This window comes from Marmota marmota, unplaced genomic scaffold (genome assembly GCF_001458135.2).
Source record: "Marmota marmota marmota unplaced genomic scaffold, marMar, whole genome shotgun sequence".
In the NCBI taxonomy this organism is placed as follows: domain Eukaryota; kingdom Metazoa; phylum Chordata; class Mammalia; order Rodentia; family Sciuridae; genus Marmota; species Marmota marmota.
Window position 1 is genome coordinate 5,839,582 of NW_026000021.1, and position 26,997 is coordinate 5,866,578.

At 31.6% G+C, this 26,997-nt stretch overlaps 1 protein-coding gene across 1 annotated transcript in view; it reads left to right on the top strand.

Moving 5' to 3' along the window:
• The window catches only part of Slc35f5 (solute carrier family 35 member F5), a 35,264-nt gene that overhangs the window by 6,803 nt on the left and 1,464 nt on the right, over positions 1-26,997 (top strand). Inside the window, exons 4-15 of the mRNA XM_015501726.2 lie at positions 515-658; positions 2,645-2,707; positions 4,460-4,541; positions 6,213-6,403; positions 11,943-12,024; positions 12,918-13,005; positions 16,417-16,481; positions 18,299-18,403; positions 19,583-19,742; positions 21,709-21,799; positions 24,095-24,249; positions 25,079-25,175. Coding sequence (XP_015357212.1) covers positions 515-658; positions 2,645-2,707; positions 4,460-4,541; positions 6,213-6,403; positions 11,943-12,024; positions 12,918-13,005; positions 16,417-16,481; positions 18,299-18,403; positions 19,583-19,742; positions 21,709-21,799; positions 24,095-24,249; positions 25,079-25,154 — 1,302 coding nt within the window. The 3' untranslated portion in view covers positions 25,155-25,175. The remainder of the gene's footprint in view (positions 1-514; positions 659-2,644; positions 2,708-4,459; positions 4,542-6,212; positions 6,404-11,942; positions 12,025-12,917; positions 13,006-16,416; positions 16,482-18,298; positions 18,404-19,582; positions 19,743-21,708; positions 21,800-24,094; positions 24,250-25,078; positions 25,176-26,997) is intronic.

A 26,997-nucleotide genomic window follows, 5' to 3' on the forward strand; every position in this document is an offset into this window, starting at 1 on the left:
AGACACGCCTCTGCAAGGACAAGCCCTCGGACCTGAGAAAGGTGGGGAAAACTCTTACAGGGCTGTGCCTAAGTGCCTCTCACCCAGCCAGGGAAGTAACCCAAATCACATGGAGGATGGCCTCCCACAATGTGTCTTCTCTATTAGATTGTAAACTCTTAAAGGGCAAGAAAGCTTTTTAAAATTTTCTTTAGCTCCTAGCATAGGTCCTTTGCCTAATAGGTTGTTAGTGGATGTTGAAAAAGCTTTTTTTGAATGCTGTTGCTACTTTGTTTAGCAGTGTTATCCCTTATAGGTAAAGCAAATGCAATATTCAGAAATGAGTATAAAATATTTTTATAATTCCTTTTGGCTTTTCCCATCCAAGTGAACTTCTAAAGTTCTTAGTTTTTATCATTTTCTTATCTGGGTTTATCTAAAGAGATAAAAATCATATAATGGTTTTATTTTATTGTGATGAGTAGTAGAGTTTAAGGTCATCTCATAGTTGTCTGTGTAACTTTTTCTTCTGCAGTATGTTTTTACTCAGTACAACAAACCATTCTTCAGCACCTTTGCAAAAACATCTATGTTCGTTTTGTACCTTTTGGGCTTTATTATTTGGAAGCCATGGAGGCAACAGTGCACAAGAGGATTTCGAGGAAAGCATGCTGCATTTGTAAGTTTTAAATTTTATTTGTTGGAGAAGGGTGTATTTTTTCTTTAAAGTCATTCATATTTTAAGTTTGGTAAGTGGGTAATGGTAGAATAGAAGAAAAACCTAATTTTGTCAAACATAAAATTTAATGTACAAAAATTTGAATGTGTATTACTTATTTTGGAAAACCAATACATATGCTTATAGAAGTGCATATACAATGTATTATATTCTACCTCTTTTCCATTTTATTTTTTATAAAAATGGAATTGTACAGTTTTTGGCCTATTTTGTAACTTACTGTTTCCATTTAATAGTATATGATGAAAAATTGTATGATTTAGTATTACTAGAACATTTTTGTTAAGTATTTATAATTGTAACAGTTATAAATGTTTATTGTTGAAGATAAAATTATAGTAACAAGAATAAGAACAGTCTGTTTATAATTCCACCATCCCAATATCGCTGTAAATATTTGATTTTATCTATAGTTATATACTTATGTGTATTATATTAAAAATTCTGTATAAAAGAAATTGACTTAGTTTTTATCATTTTCTTATCTGGTTGTATTTTATTTATGAGTCATGAAGCTTTCCAGGCAATTAAGTAAAATTTATTACTTTTCCCCTTTTATTTCATTCTCAACAAATTTTTCCCACTTTTGCTTTTATATAGTAAGTGGGAATATCCTATACAAATCTATAATTATTGGAATAAATTTCTGAGAGTATAATGCTGGATAAGAGTAATGCCATTTTTAAAGCTCTTGATTCTTATTGTTAAATTACCATCTGCAATGTTTGCACCAATTCATATTTTCCTTAGCAATGTATGATATTTAACCCTTACTAAAATCCGAGCAATCTGATATGTTGATAATAATGTATTGTTTAATCTGCATGTTTTGGGTTACCTTTTCACATATTTGTTGGATAGTAGAATTCTTTTGTTTGTTTGGTTTCTATGTCTTGGCCATGTTTCTGTTTTCACTCCATTTAAAAAAAAAATTGATTAAGAGCTTGGTCTCTTATGTTTGAATTGTGTTTTGTCATGTTCTAGTTAGTAGTGTGATCTTGGGCAAGTTATTTAACCTTTTGGGACTTTCAGAGATACTGAAAGGGTATCTGTTGAGGGGGTGAAATGAAATTAACACTGTGTTTTAGTTTGTTTTTTCATTGCTGTGACCAAAAGAGCTAACAAGAACAATTAGTAGAGGAAAAGTTTATTTGTAGGTTCATGGTTTCAGAGGTCTCAGTTGATAGAAGGCTGGCTCCATTCTTTGGGGCTCAAGGTGTGGCAGAACATCATGGCAGAAGAGTATGGTGGAGGAAAGTGGCTCAGGACATTGCACCAAGAAGGATAAAGAAAGACCAAACTCAGCTCATCAAATATATACCCCAAAGCCATGCCCCCAGTGATTCACTTCCTCCAGCCACACCTTACTTGCCTTAGTTACCAAATGCCACATTAGAACAGTGATTTTCAAAGTGTGTTCCAGTCCCTGAGATGCATTCAGTGAATCCATAAGGTCAAACGTATTCTCTAACAATACTGTGATATTACTATCTGCTTAAAACTGACCCACTCATCCTTTCCCTTCTTGAAATAGTATAATAGTTTTGTGAAAAAGGCATAAACTTTAACATTAGACAACTAACTTGGGTTTTTAAATTTTTTTCCTTTCCCTTTTTTTTATTGATGATATTGAAAATTGAAACCAGATCTCAGCACATGCTAGGCAAGTGCTATATCACTGAACCATGTCCCTAACCCTCTAACTTGGGTTTTAATCCTTGCCCTGCTACTTAGATGAAATCTCTTAACCTCTATTTTATCATAAAGAGAAAATGATAATACCTCCCCTGCAGGCTTGAATACTTGGCATTTGCTGCTGTTAATATTGATAATAGTTATATTCTTATAGGTTTATTTTGAATTTTTGGTTCAATTTGTTTGAGCTGTGAGTTTAATTGAATTTTATGTCTTGTTATCTGTATGTAGTTTGCGGATGCTGAAGGTTACTTTGCTGCTTGCACAACAGATACTACTATGAATAGTTCTTTGGTAAGTGTGGCTTTTCTCATTTAGTGTGGCAGGAAGATTCAAACAGCTCTGATAGCACCACAGCTATATTAGGAGACATAGCTCAATATTGAGTGCCCTCTATAAGAGTTGTAATTTGGTACTTTCTTTCCAGGGAGACATAGGGCCTACAGATAAGCTACCTCTAAAGAGAGAGGGGAAAGGGATATTAGTTAAAGAGTGAAAATAATAAAGGACGATCCTTTGTTTCTTACAAACTTTTCAACTTCGTGTTCACTGTTATCATCATTTGGGAACATATTTTTTTTTTGCTTGACATTGAGACTATATAAGCAAATTGTTTATTCATTTATTCCACAATTTTTTTTAAAGTACCTGATAGGTGTGACGCACATGTTCTAGGTTCTGAAAATATGGCTTATGTTAACTATTTATAATATAATCAAAGAGAATATGTAAAAGTCCATTCTTTTCAGACCGTCTCTGAAGCATCTCTTTTAAATGCCTTTTTGACAGTACTCCTTTTCAAATGTGAGAAAAATTTTTAAGTCACTCTAAAATGTAATACCTATTTGTGAAGCACTCACTGTTTTGGTGACCTAATTGACAGTACAATCTTTTTGTTTTTTGGTACCATTGGTGCATGCTGAGTAGGTTATTAGGTACTATTAAGAGTTTATGAAGTTTGGAGAAAATGCCATTTCTTTTCTCTGGGATCTTAAGCATTGACTGGATAGTTTAATATTATTTACTTTTTCAGTACAAAAGGTGGAGTTGAGATGGCAGCCTTGTTTTTTTAACTACTCTTACATCTTGCTATTATCTCTAAGATAAGTATGTCAAATTGCTTTAGGCCAAATGTTACAAATGAAAAGTTCAATATAACAAAAAGATTATGTCTATTTCCACACCATATTGTCTCTTCATTTACTGAATATGCTTTATTATAAGATTTCTATACCAAGAGTTAAAAGAAAAATTAAAGAAAATTTTAAAATCTACTAATGTTTAAGAAACAGCCTAGTGGGGCGTTGTGTTTTAAATATAGACCATCTGAAGAACATTTGCCAAAACAATTGAGGCATTTAGAATCACCTAAAAATACGGACATTTAGAATCACCTAAAACAATCAGGCAAATATAAATACATATGGTATATTTGATTATCTGTTCATTGTCTACCTTCCCCTTTAGAATATATGATCATTGAGGAAGAGACTTTGTCTTTTCTCATCCTTATCTCCAGGGCTTAGAACAGTGTCTCACAAGTAGAAGCACAGTATGACAGTATTTTTTTTTTCTTCTTGGGAGACAAGGTATTGTTTATGTTGCCCAGGCTATTCCCAAACTCCTGGGCTTAAGCCATCCTCCTGCATCAGCCTCCTATGTTATGGGGACTACAAGTCTATGTCATTGCGCCTGGCATTCAATATGTATTTTTTAAAAGAGTGAATGCAGAGACAGAAGATAATCTGTTAGTTGAGACAGAGGTTTCCTTTTATTTCATTTATGACATTTTATGACATTTAGTTGTCTTACTGTGCCAAAGTTTACATTTCTAAACTTTAAAACTGATTCTTTCCTGTCATTGTACCTGTGTGGATTGGTTTTAAATTTTTAACTTGCATTTTGGCAAAGTCATGCCATATAAACATACTGATTGAAGCCATGTTTTGGATGGTATCTGTGTCTGTTGTACCACCCATTTGTATTTAGCCAATATATTAGCTTTTATTTATGTTTATATTTGTTTCTGTTTATTTTACTTCCCAGAGTGAACCTTTATATGTTCCTGTGAAATTTCATGATCTTCCAAGTGAAAAACCTGAGAGCACAAATATTGATCCTGAAAAGAGTGAGTAAAACTTAGAATTTTATGACTGAGAATGGATGAAAATTTTGCTTCATTAAAGCCATCCCAGAACTTAGTGATTTTGTGGATTGACTAGGCCTGTAGTCTTCTGAAAGTTTGATTGGATCATGAATCTGATACAGGATAGATTTTATATTAATTCAATTGGAAATAATTTCCAAATACCATAAATCTCTATGATTTCATCAAAGTATATAATAAAACACGAATAATTTTCTTTCCAACATGCCCCGAAAGACCCTACTAGTAAATTATAGTAGTTTTTGCCGGTTCTGTGAACTTACTAAATAAAAAATATCAGTTTTAATGAAATATACAATATTTATCCATAAATTCCTTTGCAAAGAATTAATCTATATAGAGAGAAATATTCTGCATACTTGTCTAGGAAAGTAATTCTTATAAGTTGAATATTCCTGAGAAAATTCAAATAAAGTTTTACTATAAATGCTAAAATAGTAATCATACTAAAATCCTGAACCAGGTGATTGTGTATGTATACAAATGCAGAAACTATTTTTTATATTTGATAATGACTCTATTGAAATATAATTTATGTATCATAATTCATGCATTTAAAGTATACGGTTAAGGGATTTTTAGCATGTTCACGTCACTAATAGAACAAACAACAACAGTCAATTTTAGAATTTTTTTTTATCACCTGTAAAGAGAGTTTGTACCTTTTAGCCATAAACCCTAACACCTATCTCCTCAGCCATAGCTAACCACAATTTTACTTTCTGTCTCTGGATTTGTCTATTCTAGACATTTTATATAAATGGAATCATATAATATGTGGCTTTTTGTGGCTGGTTTCTTTCACTTGGCATAATATTCTTGTTCATGTTTTCATTTGTAACCTGTTAGTGCTTCATTTTTAATGGTGGAATAATATTCCACCTATATGTATATACTATAGTTTGTTTATCCATTCTTTAGTTGATGGACATTGGATTCTTTCAACCTTTTGGCTATAATGAACTGTGAGTATTTGTATATAAGGTGGCTTTTTATTTTTTGATAGATAAGTTTTCATTTATTTTGGATATATATGATTGCCAGGTCAAATGGTAGCTCTGATTTACACTTTGATGACCTGCCGTGCTGTTTTCCAGAGTGGCTGTGCCATTTACATTCCTATAAGCTTTGTATAAGTGTTTTGCTTTCTCTGCATCCTTGCCAGATGTAGTTATTTCTCTTTCTTATTCTGCGCATCCTATTGAGTATGAGTGGTGTTTCATTGTGACCGAAATCCTTATTGGATTTCACTGGATATGTATTTCATTGGAGAAATCTGTATTCAAATACTTTGCCCATATTTTGTCTTTTTGTTATTGAGTTGTGAAAATTCTTTATCTATACTAGACACAAGTCCTTTATCAGATACTTGATTTGTCAGTATTTAAATGCAGAAACTTTGAATGTTGGTCTCATTTAAAATTTTTAAAAACATTTTATAGATAAAATCATTTATTCCTGTTAACTCTTGAGTAAACAAAACTACTCGAGGTAATAATATAACTGGTTTTCTTTGTCTTACTCTGATTATAAATGAACTAAATAATTTGCGTATATTATTAAAAACTAAAACTGGCTTTTGTTGGACGAAAGGATACATGTAATGATTTTGTACTATGAATTCTTTTTAAGCTCCCAAAAAGTCTCGGGTAAGGTTCAGCAATATTATGGAGATTCGACAGCTCCCATCAAGCCATGCATTAGAAGCAAAGTTGTCTCGCATGTCATATCCTACTGTGAAAGAACAAGAATCCATATTGAAAACTGTGGGGAAACTGACTGCAACTCAAGTAGCAAAAATTAGCTTTTTTTTTTGCTTTGTGGTAGGTCTTTTCTTTATTATATATTTGGCACTTCATTTTTTAGATGGTATATATACCAACAATGTAGTGTTGAAGTATAACGCTATTAGTCTGTCACTTAGTAAATGTTAGTCACACTTCAAAGAATTGGAAAGTCAATAAACCCTATAATATTACATCTATTCATATACATATACATATATATGTGTGTATGAACAGTCTGAGAAGTTCCTTAGAATGTCTTTCCATTGTTTTAGGGTCAGAAATATGAATAGAATTATTTTACACTGTGATGTATATTAGGGCTGTTTAGTAAATATCCAGATAAGGGTTTATTGTATGTGTTGATTTTTTTCAGATTTCTGCAGTTTTACTTTAAATTGATGTTAAGTGCTGTCAAGTATTATTTCAGCAAGTACTGGTAGTGAATATTTCTATAGAATTTTGGTAGTATCATTTACAGTATGTTATTTTAATATAGAAACTGAAAATTGTACTTAAGATTTCATATAGAATAATGATGTAATAACTAAAGTATTATTATTTTGGGCTAAACTAGGATTAGAGTCTTGTCTGAGTGAGAACTCTAAAGAATTAAAAAATTAATTTCAGGGCTACTTTGTATATACATATTATTGAAAGTATCCAAGGTTGTTTAATCTGAGCTTTTACGATTCAGATTTATACTGAGCATTGTAAAACACTAGTGTGTGCCAATGTAAGTATAATTGAAATGATTGTTATTTCCTAATTTTGTGTCCTGATTCCACTCAGTAGCCCATTTTTGTCCATTCCCTGGCCAAATAACTTCAACTTAAGTGATACCTTGATTAAAATATTCTGCTGCATAATCAAAGGAAAATCTTTGAGAATTGTAATCTGCTAATTACATATGTAATAAAAATAATTTCAAGGCTTATATATTGGGGTTATGTTATTAGTGTGATTTCTGTTTGCTTGTTTTAAATAACTGTAAGGCAGACTAAAATTTATTAATTATATGTTTCCCTTCCAAGGAGACCTTAGGTGATGTGTGATAAAAGCATTTATAAGATAAAAGTTAAAACAAAGGTACCTTTATTTTAAGAGCCAGTTAAATATGCACTAGGGGTAGGAGCTGGCTGTGGAGTAGGAAGTTATATTAATAACTTTAGTTTAATGCTACTTAAGGTGGGCATAGTGTAGACAAAGTGACAGTATGGTAAAAAGGAAAATCTTTGAGTTAAACACTGCTTATTGTCTCATAAAAGAAAAGATCTACCTTCCTTGGATAAAGCAAAGTTTGTCTTAACATTAAACTTGGAGAGAAATGTACTGTGATGATAGGTTCCAAGACCCCTAGTGGTCTGAAGCCATGGAGAGTATAGCACTATGTGTACTGTTTTTTTTTCTCTACATACAAACCTTTGATAGTATAAATCATAAAATAAAATAAACACAGTAGGAAGTTAACAACAACAATTGTTGTTAAAATAGGACAATTACAAAGATACACTTTAAATAAGAGTTATTTAAAACTTATGAATTGTTCATTCTACAATTCTCCATTTAATACTTTTGGACTGTGGTTCACCACTAGTAATTGAAACTGGAGAGTGAAACCATGAATAAGAAGAGACTATTGTAATATGTAAGTTCTTACATATTATAATAAATGTATTACCACTGTTCTTATGTATAATCACTATTCTGTACAGCAGGTTTAGAGATATATGCAGATAATACCCTTTTTAAAGAATTTTTTAAAAATTATAGTAAAATATAATTTTAAGCTTATCATTTGAACCATTTTTAATGTTACTGATATTACATATATTCACATTTTTGTGTAACATCCATCTATAGAACTTTTTGTTTAATTATAAAACTGGAACTCTATTAAATAATACCTCTTCATTCCTACATTCCCATCTCTGGCGATTACCATTGTGCTTTCCATTTCAATGAATCTGACTAGTCCAAATATCTGTCGTGAGTGGAATCATACAGTATTTGTCAGTATTTGACTGCTTTATTTCACTTAGCATAATGTCCTTTAAGTTCATCCATATCGTACCATATGTCAGAATTTCTTTTGAGGGATGATTACTATTCCATTGTATAGCTATACCACATTTTATTCATTCTTCTGTCAGTAGACACTTAGGGTACTCCCATTTAACTACATTAAAAAAAAAAAAAAGATCAACCTGAAATGCATGTTGTTCTTTAGTAAAGGCATTTCTATAGGAAGTCAGAATAATATAGTCCAGGTATATAGCTTTTTGGAAATCTGACTTAATAGAATGATAAGCCTAGATAAGATCAAGAGCAATGCTGTTCAGTAGAAATATAACATGAGCCTCAAATGCTGGCCACATAAATAACTTTAAATTTTTTAGGAAACAAATTTTTTAAAAAGATAAAAAAAACCCAAAAACCTAGAGGTGTTAATTTTAATGCTATATTTTAATTTCATGCACTATATATGAAATATTTCAATGTGTTATCAATATAAAAATTATCAATGAGATAGTTTATATTTTTTGTATTACTACTATTTTCTAAAACTAGTGTGTATTATACCCCAAATATGTTTCAGTTCAGACTAGCCAATTTCAGTTGCTCAGTAGTCACCTGTGGCTTATGTCTAATGTATTGGACAGAACAGGTCAAAATATTGGTACATTTTCCCATTTTCTTTGAATATCTTTTGTCTTATTAGGACTTAATGGTACTATTTTTTTTTCTGTAAAATATATTTAGGTTATATTGACTTTATCAAGACTATCTCCTGTTATATATCCAAAGGAAATGAAATCTATATCTTGAAGAGATCTATACCTCCATGTTCCTTGCAATACCTCCATATTCACATCAGCTAAGATAATGGGAAAACCTAAGTGTCCATTGAAGGATGGATAAAGAAAATATGTATGTGTGTGTAATATATGTAGCTCTATATATCAAATATGTGTGTGTGTGTGTGTGTGTTTTTGTGTGTGTTCACACAAAATGTAATATTTTTCATTCACAAAAAAGGAGGGCATACCATCATTTGCAACATGGATGAACCTGGAGGACATTGCTAAGTGCAATAAGCCAGGCACAGAAAAACAGATACATTTGATCTCTCTTATAAGTGGACTTTAAAAAATTTGAACTCAGAAAAGCAGAAAGTAGAATGGTGGTTGTAAGGGATTGGATAATAGGGAAATAAGGAGATATTATTAAAAACTTTTAATTATAAGATAAATAAGTTCTGGAATTCTAATGTACAGCCTAGTGATTATAGATAATAATACTGTATTGTTTACTTGCAATTTGATAAGAGCAAATTTTAAGTGTCAAGATCATTAACACACATACACACACCATGCTAACGATGGGTAGTGATGCTAATTAATTGGTAATCAGTAAACAACATGTATTTATCAAATCATCATGTATACTTTGAGTACAATTTTTGTCAAGTAGCTTTTAAAAGACAATTAAGATAATTATTATCCTTTCAGATAATTTAAAAATGAATTACTGTTGTAACTTTTTTTGTTCTATCCACAGTATCAAAAGGAAAAAAAATACTATTTTCCATGTAATATGCTTATCTTTTACATTGAAATAAGTAAGATTTCAAAGGGAATAAAGGCTTGTACTTATCTTATTAAAGCAAATTTTCTTAGATAAACAAAAAACAAAAATTAATTTTCTATTCATGAAATAATGAATATATAAATTATTTGCTGCAATTATTAGTAAGATATTTTCTTCAGTTCTGGAATAATAATATGATTATTATTGTATAGAAATTTTTTATTGGAGGATAGTGGAGATGTGTCTTTTTTTTGTGATGAGGATGCCTTGGGCTTGAGAGGGAATAGGAAGGTCTTTCTGGAAGGAGTTTGTAGCTAGTGAAGAATTCTTAAGATCTTTGAATGCCTGCCACCTTAGGGATTTGTTATTTCCCTACTTTGCATTTGTAGGAGCCAGTGAGATTGGTTGGGTAATGAGTACAATATTTAAGTATTAAGGTAATAAGAGAAGTGGGTCAGGAAAACTAATTATCATCCTATAAGCAGATGTTTTTGCAGAAAATCTCCAAAAGATAATTAAGGGCAGACTCTGCCTCTTTTCTAGCATTTCAATTATAGGCAGATTGTAGCTCCTATTTTCATGTATGTTTGATATTTCACATCTTACCAGTTGATACTCATTTTCTTATTTAGATAATCGAGTGAAATTACCCAAGAAGCCAGGATAACAAATTAAAACCACTTTTGCACAGTTTCACTTTGGCTTTAGCCTTCAGCACAGTATAGATCAAATGCAGACTACTGCACTCTCAATCATTTGTACCTTTTGGTGCCTAAAATTACGTATCTCTGGTGCTTTGAAGTGAAACTACTAATAATTTTACTACTTATTTCACTGCAAGTCCTGAGATAATTCAAAAGATGTCTCTCCCTAAGTAGAGGCAAGTTCTTTGGTGGAGTAATTCTTCCAGTCAGTCTATGTAAGTAACTTACTGGAAACAGACTAGCAGTTACTTTGCTTTAGTTAGTTGATTGGGCAATCAACATCTTAGAATGTACTTTTGTCACACTCACACACATTGGTACAAAATGGTATGTCCTAGAATATTCATAGTAGCCTTGTTTAAAATAGTTTAAAAAAAAATGTCCACTCACCCCCCACCTGCACAAAAAAAAAAAGAAAAAGAATTATCAGTGAAAGTAGATGAACTTTGGACATATACACACCCTAGGGTTCACCAAAAGGAGGTGTTATTTCTCATTACTTAACTCAAAGCAGACGCATGTTTGGGAATGTAAGGGTATCCTAAACACAGATGTGCAAAGGAAAGAAAAATGAAAAGTCCTCATAGTTAGAAAACTTCCTTCACTGTATACAAAGTTACAAGAGCTTTTTGGGTTCTGTCTCTAAATGGAGAACCAGAGAAACAGTCACAATTAGCCAATGACAGTTTTCATAGTATATTTTTAATTTTCCAAAGTAAATATAGCCTCTTATGTATCAGTTTAGCTGTTAGCTGTTTACATCCATCACCATGAGCATCATCAAATTTATTAGAGTTTTCATTATGTTTTTCATCTGTATATACTTTAATGTTTAAGAATTTTCCCAAATTCAAATTTGATTTAGATAAACTTAGATTGCTGACTGTACTTGAATAAAACAAGTTTTTAAAGTTCACGATACTCAGTTTTATCCTCATATTAAAAGCTGAATACTAATTTTTTTCTAACTTTTGTTAATTTATAAGGGAAATTGGATAGGGAGTGATTGGGTTTTGGGTTTTTGTATCATTCTTTCTTTTTTTTTGAACCTGGGGATTGAGCTCAGGACTTTCAGGCAAGCTTTTTACCACTGATCTTCATCCAAGTTCCCCTACTTTTGTCCCTTTTGCGGGGTCTTTGATTTTTCATTATTATACAAAGTGGCTTCTAAAAACCTCTTACAGTAACAGTTTTGAGGAGGAGGAGAAAAAAAGGGGACTGTAAATTGTAACGACAGATATAAGCATGTCTCTCATTAGATTTCATTTTTTCTTTTTCTTTAGTGGTTTTTGGCAAATTTGTCATACCAAGAAGCACTTTCAGACACACAAGTTGCTATAGTTAATATTTTATCTTCAACTTCTGGTAAGAAATTTGTATTATAAGTTGAATATATATTGAATATATATGATATATATGTGTGTACATATTTCTATCTTGTTATTTCATTAGTTCTAATGTACATTAGTATTTTATCACTCCTTAATATTTGTAGTTTCCTTCCTTAGTTCTGGGCTATTTATATTTCTTCAAATACTTTGCTGTTTTTTTTATGCAGAAGTATATTAAAAGTTTTATAGGCTGGCTCTTTGTATTGTAGGTGTTTTATCCTGTACATTTCCTTTCAAGGATCTTTTTCTGGAATCTTTGGTTAAATGTAATTGCTTATTTCAGAACTGTAATTTGCACTATGGTAGGTGTTTTATTTTTAAAATTAAACCACCTTCCAAATCTAGGAGATAAAAGAAGTATTTTTGAAGCTGTAAAAATAACTTCAGTACACAGGCTCAATTATGATGAGGTTCACAATATGTGGCTTTGAATGTTAAATTTAACTCTTTTATTAGCATAAAAATAGCCAGGCACATGGATCATGTTTATAATTCTAGCTACTTGGGAGGCTGAGGCAGGAGAATCACAAGTTTACTTAGAAAGACCCTGTCTCAAAATAAAAAACAAAAGGGCTAGGGATGTAGCTCAGTGGTAAAGCACCCCTGGATTTAATACCTAGTACAGGGGTAGAGGAGATGAAAGAAAAAGGAAAAAGAAATAGGACTATTCTTGGTTTCTGTTTTTGAAATAAACACGGTTTTGTTTAGAGGCTATTTTATTGTCTTGAAACATTTTTAGCCTAGGTAACTGCAGATCTCATTCTTAGTTATTTAAATATCACACACACAAAAAACCTGGTTTACTTATTTAAACAATGTACCTGCTGTTAAGTCATTTACTTTTTTTTGGTCCTTTTCTCCCCATAGGACTTTTTACCTTAATCCTTGCTGCAGTGTTTCCAAGTAACAGTGGAGATAGATTTACTCTCTCTAAACTACTAGCTGTCATTTTAAGGTAAGAATATAGTGTAAGTTAGTTTACTCTGTTTAAAAATGTGATGTTGAAAATATTTTTGGTTGTGATACAGGATAGTTTATTTTACACAGCAACACAGGCAAAGAGAGAGGAGGATAAAGAAGGTTTAAATGGACTTTATGCTACCCCATATCACATGCTAGAGCAGTTTTCCAAATCTTCCTGGGTAGAGTAACCAGAGGGAAGCATCCCCAAACAGTATTGGTTTCCATTCATATAATTGCAGACTTAAGTATTAAGTATTATGTATTAAGTATTATGTATTATGTATTAAGTATTAAGTATTATGCTGAGATTCACATTTAACTTAAGGTGCCAATGTAGTCATTATATCTTCCCAAGTATCTGTTTCATTTTCCTAAGGCAAGTGCCCTTTTTTGTTTTGGCTTAGATTTCTCCTCCTGCTTCTGGAAATCTAACATTTTGTCCTTTCTAATTGTTTCAACCTCCAGTGATTTCTTACTTACTTTCTATATAATTCATTTGGAAATTCTTTATTACTGCACTGCAGGAGTATTGTCAGTAACTATACTTAAATCTTTATTTAATTCTTTGTGTGTTTCTTTTGTCTTCCCTTCTGAATTGTAAACCTTTGAAAGCTGAAGTCTTGTTTTATACTTCTTTGTGTCACCAAAGCCCTAGCACTGAGCTTTGCCCATAGACTTTACTTAAAAAAAGATTTGTTGATTTGATAAAGTTATTATTTTTGTGAGAGAAAATTAGAAAGCAAAGAAGGTAGCAGAATGATTTAATGGCAAAAGTAGTGCCATTATTTCAAATCTGTCAGAGCTGGGATTGAATCAGAGCTCTGTTATTTGCCCTTGAGCAGTTCCCTTAAACTTTGAGAGGGTTTCCTACTTGAGAAAATCATGAAAATATTACCTGCTTTTCAACCTTGTTTTAAAGTTTGGCAATGTAAAGAAAGTGACTGTCCTAGAGATTGATAGTTGGCAATCACATAAGACTGGTAGTTCTTGCTATGTGTTTTTCTTTTTTTCTTTTTAAATATCTTTTTAGTTGTAGATGGACACAATACCTTTTATTTATTTATTTGTATGTGTGCTGAGGATCTAACCCAGTGCCTCACATGTACTAGGCAAGTGCTTTGCCTTTGAGCTACAACCCTAACCCCGTGTTTTTCTTTTAAATATAAAGGAAAGTTGACTGTGGTAGTTTCATTGAGTAGTCTGGTTGACTCAACTAGCTTGCCATTTAGACTTTATAGTCATCAGGAATTTATTCTTTTGCATAGTTGGCAAGTGTTTTAACCAAGCGTGTTTTTATTTTGGGGAAGTAAATGAGGTTTTATTAAATTTTATTCCAACTATGTGATAATTTCTAAATTTTCTTAGCACTACTTAATAAAGAAAGGTTCAATAATGGAAGGGATAGATATGAAATGTTGAACTTGAAAGTATTTTTACAGTCTGTTACTCCTTTTCAATAAAATAGGTCTAGAAATGGGGTTGGGGTTGTGGTTCCGTGGTATAGCGCTTGCCTAGCATGTGTGAGGCCCTGGGTTCGATCCTCAGAACCACATAAAGATAAATAAGTAAAGGTATTGTGTCCATCTACAACTAAAAAAAAAATTTAAAAAAATATAGGTCTAGAATAGAGACTGGCAAACTAAGGTAGACTATCTGCCAGTTATAGTTTTTGCTTTTGTGGTGCCGAGGACCTAACTCAGGGATTTGCATGCACATGCTAGGCAAGCAGTTTACTACTGAGCTTCATCCCCAGCCCTGCCATTATTTGCTAATAAATGAAGTTGTGTTGGAACACAGCCGTTCTCATTTATTTGCTTACCGTCTATGACTGATTTAGGGCCACAGCAGCCAAGATGAGTTCTAACAGAAAGCATATGGCTCACAAGTCTAAAATATATATTTTCTGTCCCTAAAGAGAGTTTGGTTGACATGTTGTCTAGATAAGTTGATACTTAGAAATATTTTTTATATTATATGTTCTTATAAACACTGTATTAAACATTGTTTAACACTTTGTTTTTGAACTGGCTTTAATGAGATTGACTTTCTGAGGTTATGAGAATAATTTGACAGAGCAATAGAGTTGAAGGAAATCTTCTGATGAGCCAAGAAATCTCATTTCACCACTTATAATCCAAGCAGTTCCATCTTCATCATTACTAATTTTGAGATCTTGGGCAAGTTTTTTTTTTTTTTTTTTTTTTTTTTTAACCTCTTTGCCTATTTCTTCATCATTAAATTGGGGATGATGGTAATAGAATTTGTCTCATAGTATTATGAGGATTAAATGAATTAAAACTTCTAGATAATGCTAAGTGAAGTTAGCCAATCCCCAAAAACCAAATGCCGAATGTTTTCTTTGATATACGGAGGCTGATTCATAATGGGATAGGGAGCAGGAGTGTGGGAGGAATAGACTAACACTATATAGGGTAGAGGGTTGGAGGGGAAGGGAGGGGGCATGAGGTTATTAATGATGGTGGAATGTGATGATCATTATTATTCAGAGTACAGGTATGAAGACACAAATTGGTATGAATATACTATATATACAACTAGAGATATGAAAAATTGTGCTGTATGTGTGTAATAAAAATTGTAATGCATTCCACTGTCATATATAAATTAAAAACAATATAGTCTTATTTTTATCTATTAAAATCACATATATGAATATACCACAGTAAATCTCCACATCATATATAACCATGAGACTGGGATCCTAATTAATATTTGTATAAATATGTCAAAATATATTCTACTGTCACATATAACTAAAAAGAACAAATATCTGCAACATGTACACTCAGAAAAATGAGAAATTATATCCCATCTATGTATGAATATCAAAGTACATAAATGCATTCTACTGTCATGTATAACTAATTAAAACAAAAATTTTAAGAATTCATGGGATTAATGGAACTATTTACATATGAAAGGATAGCTTACTGTTAATTTAGGTTTTACTAGTAAACAATAATAGTGCCATTACTGTATTTATTTGGGTTTAATTTATTTATACCTTCAAAAACAAAGATGAGCAGAGGGATGACAATTTAGTTTATTTTTCTGTAATTGAAAGATAGTCACACCGGGTTGCCTGTGTTTCATTCTCAGCTGTGTGATATTGGTCGAGTTATTTCATCTCTTTTTTTTCTCATGTAAAATGGGAATGGCAATAGTAATATCTTCCTTATAGGGCAATATTAGGGATTTTATAGTACAATTTTTGTACTATCCTATTCTGATAGTATTGTTAGCTTTTAATCACTAAATTCTTTGACACTTTTATCCAAAGTTGAGATTAGTCATGATCACTTATAAATCATTTGTATCTTTATGATTAGTCTCTTAAGGAGTATATTATTTTGTTCATCGCTTATGTCTCTTATTCTCATAGCATTGGCGGTGTTGTTCTGGTAAACCTGTCAGGGTCTGAAAAATCTGCTGGAAGAGATACAATAGGTAAGTTCCTGACTTGATTCTCTGTTATAGTAAAAAAGTAAGTTTTGTGTTTATTGTCATGCATGCACACACATGCATCCTCCTTTTTAATATTTTCCTTTGGAAATAGCAAAATGCAAAAATAGTTCACATAATTCTTATATAACCTTCACCCAAATTCTCCAGATATTAACAACTTATATAAATATACCACAGTTATAAAAGTTCATTGATTATAATACTTTTATCTACTCTATAGATCCATTTTAAATTTACTCATTTTTTCCATTAATGTTCTTTTGATCCAGGATCATTTGTTGCATTTACTTGTGATAGCTCCTTAGTTTCCTTTAATCTGAAACTGTACTACAACCTTTTTATCTTTCATGACCTTGACACTTTTGAAGGGTACTGTTCAGTTGTTTTGAACTGTGTCCTTCAGTATGTGTTTGTTTGGTAGTTCCTTGTGGTTGAATTGAGTTTGTGTGATTTTTGGTAAGAATATCATGACCATAATATTGTTACCTGATCTGATCAGTGTATTTTGTGTGATGACACATGATGTTGATTTTGCCCATTATTAGTATACTAATTTTAAGGTGGTGTCTGATAGGGTGCTCCAATGTATAGTTATTAATTGTTCCCTTTTTAGGGAATAAGCATCTTGTGAGGAGATACTATGAGTCCATGCTATCATACTTTCACCCACTAATTTATTCACTGTTGGTCCTTGCCTGAAAGTTACTCCCTGGTGAACACTTCGTTTTTGATCCTTTGCCTAGATTTAACAAAAACAAAGGTATATCAGAACCCAGCTTAATGGTTTCCTTCAATATTTGAAATTTATTGAATAGAGCAATGTTTTCCAAACTGTTCCTGGTTATTACTCTGTGAACTGTGTGTGCCTTGTACTGCTTCACCTCTCTCTCTCTGAAGCTTCTTTAGTACCTGAGGCAATACATGTGTTTGTGTGTCCCAAGATTTTGTTGACAGGTCTTTTTCCCATTGCTTAAAAAAAGGTTTGAAACTAATTTTGAAATAGATTTAATAATACATTGGCCTTTTGAATAATTGATTAAAGTACTGAGTGGTCAGTTGACAGAAGCACATCATTTAGTTGTTTTTAAAAGCTTAATTTTTCAAGAGTTAAAGAAAAGATCTACTATTTATTATGCACATACTGTGTGCTCCACATTAAATTAGGTATTTTGGAATATTTATAAATTGTGTGTTTATAGTGTTTGAGCTGTTCTTGATTTGAAATAGAATATAAGATTATGAAAATAAAATTACTAGATAACAAAATATTTAATTGTTAAATTAATTGTTAAATATTTAATTGTTAAATTCTCTAAAACAGAAGACAAATAGGTTGGAAATTCAGCAGAGTAGTGGGAAGATGCCTTGTGGAATAGGTGGGACTTTAACAGAACCTTGAAAATGGGCATGGTAGTGGAATATATATTAAAAATGATACATGGGTTGAGAAAAACTATATTAAGCTATAGCTTAGGGTAGAAGCATTTGTTAAGTTGGTCAGTAAAGTGTCCAAATTGTTTATGTAGGGAAACAAAGTATGCATTTCAAAATTAAAATGAAATGTTACTAATATGAAATTTATTATTAACACATAAGTGGTTAGTTCATTGAAGTGAATGCTTTTGCATTATTTGCTTACATGATACCTTCATGCTCTACTGGAGGACATGGATGGGATGAGTTATACCATATATTTTAATTTTTGTATTCCCACATTATTCAATTTTAAATAAGTGTATATGGAATTAGTTAATGGAATGAATGGGTATTTTAAATAATTATATTGGTTTTTTTTATAGGTTCCATTTGGTCTCTTATTGGAGCCATGCTTTATGCTGTTTATATTGTTATGATTAAGAGAAAAGTAGACAGAGAAGATAAGCTGGATATTCCAATGTTCTTTGGTAAGAATATAGTCAACTATGAGACTGTTTACTTTAAATGTTTATTTAAGATTTTACTTTTGTGTTTTGGAAGGAAAAGGGAAGTTTTTTCTTTATAATCTTAATGTTCACATGTACATTGTTTTATATAAATGTAATTTCTATAATAATAATAGCTAAGTTTATTAAGTGCCTGCTATATGGCAAGCAAGCATTTTGCTTTATCTTCTCAGCAGTATATTATTTCATATTTATAGATTGGAAAACAAAGGCTTCAGAAAGGGTTCTCCTCATCTTGCATAGGATTTACATTACTAGCAAATGCCAGAGTGGGGTGGTCAGACTATGGAGCACAAACTTTTAACTGTTATATAGCATAACTTTTTCTTCTAAGTGGTCAGTCTGTATTTATTTCCCATGTTGAATAGCTATTTGCCATATATGTGTTATCTCACCAACTAGTGGGAGGGCAGGAACAAATAACTTTTTGTTCTTCGGAACTTTCCACCATTATTCCTAGTATAGCACAGGTTCGTAAGTGCAACTTGAATCAGAGAGCAAGCCATCTGATTCCTTATGATCAATTTAAGTTGAATACACACACACACACACACACACACACACATCCCTACCAGTTAATTCTTTAAAGTTCTAGGATATTATATTATTAAGGTTAACAACCCTTTGTTTTTAATTGTCTTAGTGATTTATTCCATAGTAGTTGCTCCCTTGCAATATGAATCATTGAACTTCACAGGTGGTGGTCACCAGTTGTTTGAATAGCTTAATCTAGTATTGCTTATTCACAAAATAGACTTAAAAACAATCCAATAAGATGGGCATGGTGGTGTACACCTGTAATTACAGTGACTTGGGAGGCTGAGGCAGAGGGATCGCAAATTCAAGGCTTACTTCAGCAATTTCGTGAGACCATCTCAAAATAAAAAATGAGAAGGATTGTAAAGCCCCTGGGTTTGATCCCCAGTACCAAAAATGAAAAAAGGAAGGAAGGAAGGAAGGGAGGGAGGGAAGGAGGGAGGGAGGGAGAAATAAAAAACAACAGCTAACAGAGTTGTAGTTACAGAAACCTATTGGAATCCTTTGTACAAATTCTAATCTTTTTAAATTTTAGTATAGAGTTCGGAAAATTAATTCAAATCACAATTTTAACTTTTGTCTTTTTTTTTTTTACATACTTAGGTTTTGTAGGTCTGTTTAATTTGCTGCTCCTGTGGCCAGGTTTCTTTTTACTTCATTATACTGGATTTGAGGACTTCGAGTTTCCAAATAAAGTAGTATTAATGTGCATTATTATTAATGGCCTTATTGGAACAGTTCTTTCTGAGTTCCTGTGGTTGTGGTATGTACTATTTATTCTCCTATGTTAGTTATTTTTATTGACTTAGATAGTTTAAGTATTTATTTTTCTTCTGTCTTCCTGTAGTCCCTCCTGTGCACCTTTCTCCCACACATACTTATAATAATTGAATGTATTAGCTCCGTTATATCATGGACTTTAATTTTTAACTTCTTGGTGCCCACTGCAAAGAGTAGTGTCTTACACATAAAAGGAGCTTAAAAATACTTGTAGAATAATGAATGTTCAGATATGTAAATGAATGAATAGGAATGTTCTAAATTTGTAAAAGTATTTAGAATGTTATGCAAATGAAAGTAGTCATTATTTAATGGACATCCAAACTTAGGAGATGTGTGTGCCAAGTATGAATTTATGAATTATGAGAATATAGAGGATGTTGCTTTACTTAAGAGACTTTGAAGTATCTGTTTTGTTCTTAAGCTTTTTTGTTTTATTTATTCTTAATATCTTTTATATGAGTAAGTTCGATAGGCATACCATAATTGAATTGAGATGTTGACATTTTATTTTATTTTTTTAATTTTTTTATTGGTTGTTCAAAACATTACAAAGCTCTTGACATATCATATTTCATACATTAGATTCAAGTGGGTTATGAACTCCCATTTTTACCCCAAATACAGATTGCAGAATCACATCGGTTATACATCCACATTTTTACATAATGCCATATTAGTAACTGTTGTATTCTGCTACCTTTCCTATCCTCTACTATCCCCCCTCCCCTCCCCTCCCATCTTCTCTCTCTACCCCATCTACTGTAATTCATTTCTCTCCTTGTTTTTTTTTTTTCCCATTCCCCTCACAATCTCTTATTTTAATATATTTGAATATTTGACGTTAGTTAATATGTTGATATGTGATAACTGGCTTACAGTAACTTTGAACACAGTATTATAGAGTTTGTGAGACCTTTCAAATACAGTTTTATACTTTGTCCTGTTTCTGTCCAATAGGAATTTTAAAAGAAATATAAATTATATTTAAACTCCAAAATTACTTTCATTACATACAAGTGAAACTGCTGGCTAGTTTTCCCTTGCAGAAGACTACAACAAAAGTAGCCTTTTCCATGAAGTCTTCTTTAGCACTCTGCCTACACTCTACTTCCACCTCTGCCCAGTTAAGGAAATGGCTGTTTTGTTGATAATATTCCATACTCACTCCTTTTTGTTTAGTACTTAAAAATTTAGTTTGTTGTCTAGTAATTTATGTACTTTTTTCTGGTCTAAAACTCTTTGATAGCAGAATTCATTTACTAGTTAATTATTCTTTCATTACATGCATTTTAAATGCTGTTTTTTAAATCTGAAATATTAATAGATGACAATAGGATTCAAACATTAGCTAAATAAAGAAAAGCTAGATTAAGTTAAATAAGTGTTTTAATGAAGTAATTTTAAAAAATAATTCTTTGCATGGTAAATATAAAAAAATATGTGCTAATTTTAAGAAATGATAATTACTCATCTGACCCTGAACACTCTTTTTACAGAGCAGCTCGTGAGTAGTATGAACACTAGTGGAAACATTAGTATTTGTGTTCCCTCTCATTAGTAGGAACTAATTGTCCAGCTTATACTGATATTTGTAATAATACTTTCTCAAAGTGATAGCCTTGTACATACAAGGTTGAATATTATCTGTAAGCAAATCTTGAAAATAGCTTGAAGTGCTTTTAATTTTTTATACTTATCTTTAATTTATAAGTATATATATGTAAGTATAATTTTATGCTTATATTTATTTTCTACTTATTATTTATATTTGAAGGTAAACTTTGGATTCATCTTAAAAACTTCATTATTTTTTGCATTTCAGTCCATCCTAATCTTTTATTTTTGGTCCTGATCTCTCAAGCCTATATTATAGGATAGAAAAATCTTTCTTCAGTGTTTTTCTTTTATAGTTTTCATATAGAAATGTATGTCTTCTTTCTTTTTAGGGGCTGCTTTCTTACCTCATCATTGATAGGCACACTTGCACTAAGTCTTACAATACCTCTATCCATAATAGCTGACATGTGTATGCAAAAGGTAAGGCAAACTATGAGGTGTTTTAGGTATGTTATTGAAACAAACCTAATAAGAGTTAAAGGATGTCTCTAAATTAGGATGCAAACATAAAATAATACTTGACACCTTTTCTCCCCAGGTGCTTTACTAAATGAAAATATAAAATGTACTAAAGAAATAGTACATTTCTATTTTCAACTTTTTAATTATTTTCTAAATTTCTAAGTCAAGGGTAATATCTTTATGTGTAATTTTCTAGTTTTTTAATTGATTATGTTCCAGATAAGTGTAAATTAGTGGTATATGGAATAGAGTATACATTTCATCACATAAATAGTAGTATTTTGGTTTCCGGACATTCCTCAACACTATGATAATACTACCATAAAAATGAGCAGCACATGAGTAATGTGGTTTCTCAGCGAATGTTCATCTCAGCAAGTCGAGTGTCCCTTTCCTTTTCTATGAAATCCTGGTCTGGAGTAGGAATTCCGGTGATAAATACTGGCAATGATAACTTCTCAGTAAAAAGAATTTAGGGTGTCTCTACCAGCAGTCTAGAAGGGAGAGGTTTTGCTAGTGTTCCCAGTGACAAGAGGAAGAAAGAGGTGTGCCTTTGCCTAATGCTGGAAGATGGAGTGGAACCACTTATCTGCAGTCCAGACGTGTTTGTAAGCTTTTTAGCTCCCAAATACTAAGAAATAAAAGTATATGTCTATGGGTTTTGATTATTTTTCTTGAGGTATTTGTACAGTTTGGGGGATGAAGGCAGATTATTTTCCGTGAAGTATACCTTCTATTTAAAAAACAATTCTGTGCTGATATTTCTTGATTATTAAATATTGTGGTAAGTGTTATAAGAAAATGTTATAATTTAGCTAGAATTTGGTAACAAAATGAAGACATTTTAATTTCTCTTAATGACTACTCTTTCTTGGGTGGTGTTTGGCTGACTTGACCCCTATGAGTTGGTATCATACATATAGGGTATTAAAAAATTTCCAAGTGATTATTCTTGCTTTATGCATTATTGAGTATTTCACAAAAAATTCTCACAAAACCCCTTTGTGTCTGACTAATGTTGCCATTAAATGGAATAGTGTATGTTTTCTAGCAGAGGGAGTCTTGCCTTTGATTGTAACCTTTTTTTATTTTATTTTTTAACTCTCAGAAAGGGCAAACAGTTTTTCTCCCCTAATTTAAAGATAGGAGTTACTATTTTCATCATTATTTTTAAAACAAAGGACCAGTGTGCTGTTCCTAAGTCTCAGTAGTTAATCAATATAGGCTTCTTTGAAAATCATTTTTGATACCTTGTAAGTCTAGATGGTAAAGGTAAATTAGTAAAAAGGAATAATGAGTTTTTTCTTTCCTTTTGGTAAATTTGTGGCATCTCATAATTTTTAGTTTTCTTGACAATACTGATGAATGATGGATTAGAAGATCACACTTGGTGGCATTAGAGAGTTCTTCACTTCTGAGGCTTCTCTTGATGCTTGTCTTTTCTGGCTAACATTCTTAGTCAAAATATTCCTATATATTGTCTTTCTTTGGTCGTTATTTTATTTTTGAACTTTTTTCATTTGCAAGAACTTATTGAAAATTGTTAATAAAAGGTTTTTAAAATTTGTGTTTAGGGTTTTATTTGGTTTTAGTAGTTTTAAGAGCTGTCATGTAACACAATGGCAAAAAATATAACATTTTTAAAAATTGTGAGTTTATGATGATGACTTCAGAAACTGAGGGGAGGAATCTACTTGAGAATGGATAATAATCAGTAATAAAGAAATGAGCAATGTAGTATGCAAGACATAAGTTTTACTTATAAATAGTACGACTCTTGATATACAGTGCCTAATAAATCATAAGTATGCCTTCTTGATTTTTCTTTGGCACATTTTCCAAGCAAGAAGTATTGGTTTTGGTAATTTAGGCAAATGGAATCATAAATTTTTATATTTAATAAAATATATTTAATAATATATTTTATATTTAATAAAAAGTCCTAAATTTTTATATTTAATATGATATACTTAATGTATTTTCAAGGATTAGTGTTATCTTTGAAGCATTTTAACTTTTTCCTGCTAGTATTTACAAATGGAAAACATGTTAAAGGGAGAAATTGCTTTAATGAAAATTGAGTTTTGGGGCTGGAGTTGTGGCTCAGTGGAGAGCACTTGACTAGCATGTGTGAGGCACTGGGTTTGTTTCTCAGCACCACATATAAATAAATAATAAATGTAAAAAAAATAGAAAAGAAAATTGAGGGTTTTTTTTTTTTAACTTTTTTCTCCTCTATCTTCTTATTTTTAGGTGCAGTTTTCTTGGTTATTTTTTGCAGGCGCTATCCCTGTGTTTTTTTCATTTTTTATTGCAACTCTGTTATGTCATTATAATAACTGGGATCCTGTAATGATAGGAATCAGAAGAATTTTTGCCTTTATATGCAGAAAACATCGAATTCAAAGGTAGGTTTAGTTCCTATATAACTTTAAAAATAATGTTTGCAAAGTAAATTAAGAATCATATCATGCTGACCTGCCCTTTAGAGATTTTTTGCAAGGAATATTTGAAAGATTATGTTATTCGTGTGTTATGTCAAAAAAAAAAATATTGGGCTGAGGTTGTGGCTTAGTGGCAGAGTACTTGCCTTGTTCATTTGAGGCACTGGGTTTGATCCTCAGCACCACATAAAAATAAATAAACAAAGATATTGTGTCCACGTATAACTAAGAACAATTTTTTAAAAAATGCTTTAAAAAATAAAATATTTATTCAGATCCTTTAGGTGATAAGATAGTTTCTTCATTGCTATTTTTGGAAAAAAAAGTTCTGAATCACAGGTAAAACCAAAATGTTCATTGTTCTTCTGTGATGAATTTAAATATAGAAAACTTTCGTTGATTTGAACATAATTCATAATAGAATATGTTAGTGTTGCTTCAAATTTTTTCTTTCTTTTTTAAAAATATTTATTTCTGTTAGTTGTACACAATGCCTTTATTTATTTATTTTTATGTGGTGCTGAGAATCAAACCCAGGGCCTCGTACACACCAGGCGAGTGCTCTACCACTGAGCCACAACCTCAGCCCTCAAATTTTCTTTCTTTTTAAAGAGAGGACACTTTACATTTTGTTATAAAAACATGGAGTAAATTGTTGAAGAATCTTACCTTAGTCTTGCTTCTGCCACTGACTTGCATTCTGACTTCACAGTCTTAGTCGGTGGAATAGATAATTTTTAAGGTTTCTGTTCATCTCTGAAGCTTTCCTTAACTGTTGCTTTCTTTTATTAAGAGTTCCAGAAGACAGTGAACAGTGCGAGAGTCTCATTCCTATGCACGGTGTCTCTCAGGAGGATGGAGCTAGTTAGCTGTTGTTGTCTGTAGTCCAGGTTTGTATGTGAGTGAATATTGGTGTTGAATAAGGTTCTTATTCTTGTAGTATACACAGAATTGATTTTCTGTAATTAGTGTTTGAGAGGCAATACAACATATAAAGGCAGTATATCCTCTGGAGTTGAATGCCTGGGTTATAATACCAGCTTTACCATGTTCCTGACTGTGTGACCCTGTGTAAAGTTCTTGGTCCCTTTGTGCCTCAGTTATTTTATTTGGAAGTGATGTTACAATAGAATTAACCTTCATAACATTTTCCCTAAATACTTGGTAAATTCTAAGTTTGTACAGTAGTGCCCAACTCAGATTAGTGATTACTAAATTTTAATTCTTATTTATATTTATGTTACAGGTTATTGTATTTAATGATATGCTTTAGAAAAATATTTTTTCTGATTATAAAAGTAAGAAAATATGTATTACTTGAGTAAATATTCAGTCTTTTCTGTATGCATGTGTGTGTGTGTGTTTTTTTAACTGGCACATTATGAATCCTGTTGCTCTGTGCATGCCTTTTCACTTTGCAATGTTTTAGAGACCTCATTTTCAAAATTTTAAAAGATTTAAAAATTTTTAAGAAATATTATCTTACATTTTTTAGAGAGCAGAAAGAGTAGATGATATTTAGTGATTTGCAAATTCAGCATTTTTTTGGCAGATTAAAAAAGTGTTTAGAATAAGAGAAGATGGTAAATTACTAGAATTCTGGAGATTCAGGTTCTTCTGAGATATGATTAGGCAATTTTTATTGAAATGTTTCCTGATTGGAACTGGGTTTTCCCTCCCAGTTTTCCTAGAACATGGTACAACTTCTGTCAATTTCTAGCATTCTCTTTGGCCCTAAAGCTTAAATTTCATTATCTTCAGGGTAAATTTGCATGTAATCTAAATCTAATCTTGGTTTTGTGTTTCTCTTTGGTGGGTTGTTTTTTAACCTAGTTTTTATTGCTGTGATGGTTATACATGTATATAATTTGAGTAAAAATTTTACAAGACTATAAAACAAAAGCCCTGTCTTGCCCTCCTGCTTTCATTCTTTTCCCACTCTGAGGAAATCACTTTAAACTTAGCTGATTCTTTTGGTATTTGCCTCTCTGCATCTCTACTTATCATTTTTATACTTCTGTTTGATTTTTCAGTTTTAGGCATCTTCATTTGACTTTTTCACTAAAGTGGATGCCAATCTCTGATCCACATGCCTACATCCCAATTACATATCTTTCCTACCTTCCCATCATCTCTGTATAGTTGTTAAATAATTTCAGATCTGTATGCAATGTTTATATATTTTTTTTTGACTAAATAAATGTTAATTATAACTGAGCCATGTAGGATTTCCAGAGTCCCTTTCTTACTACTCTTTAGAGAATAAACCGTGAGTCTTCTCTTGGGATAGAGAAGAGGTACTAGACCAGCTCTAAACATTAGGGGCAGGGCAGGGCACCTGAGTGCTTAACTGTTTTTTTTTTTTTTTTCTGACATTGTACCAATATTCCTGTTTTTAGTTGCTTCTTCACCCCTCCTTACAGAAATACCTGTTTGTATTTCTTCATTGCTAGCTAAGAGTGGCTGCTATTTTGTTGTCTCTTAGTTCTTTATTTTTCCAGGTGGGTTACTCCTTTAAAAAAAAAAAAATCTGTTGTTGTCTATTTAATAAGGTTCTGGGGGGAAAAATGGGACTAAATATTATGTTTATTTGCCATCTTCAAATTAAAAATTGCCACCAGAAACACAATTGTTTTTAAAAGTTTGTTTTTGTTTTTGTACTGGGGATTCAACCCAGGGGTGCTTTACCCCTGAGCTACATCTCCAGCCATT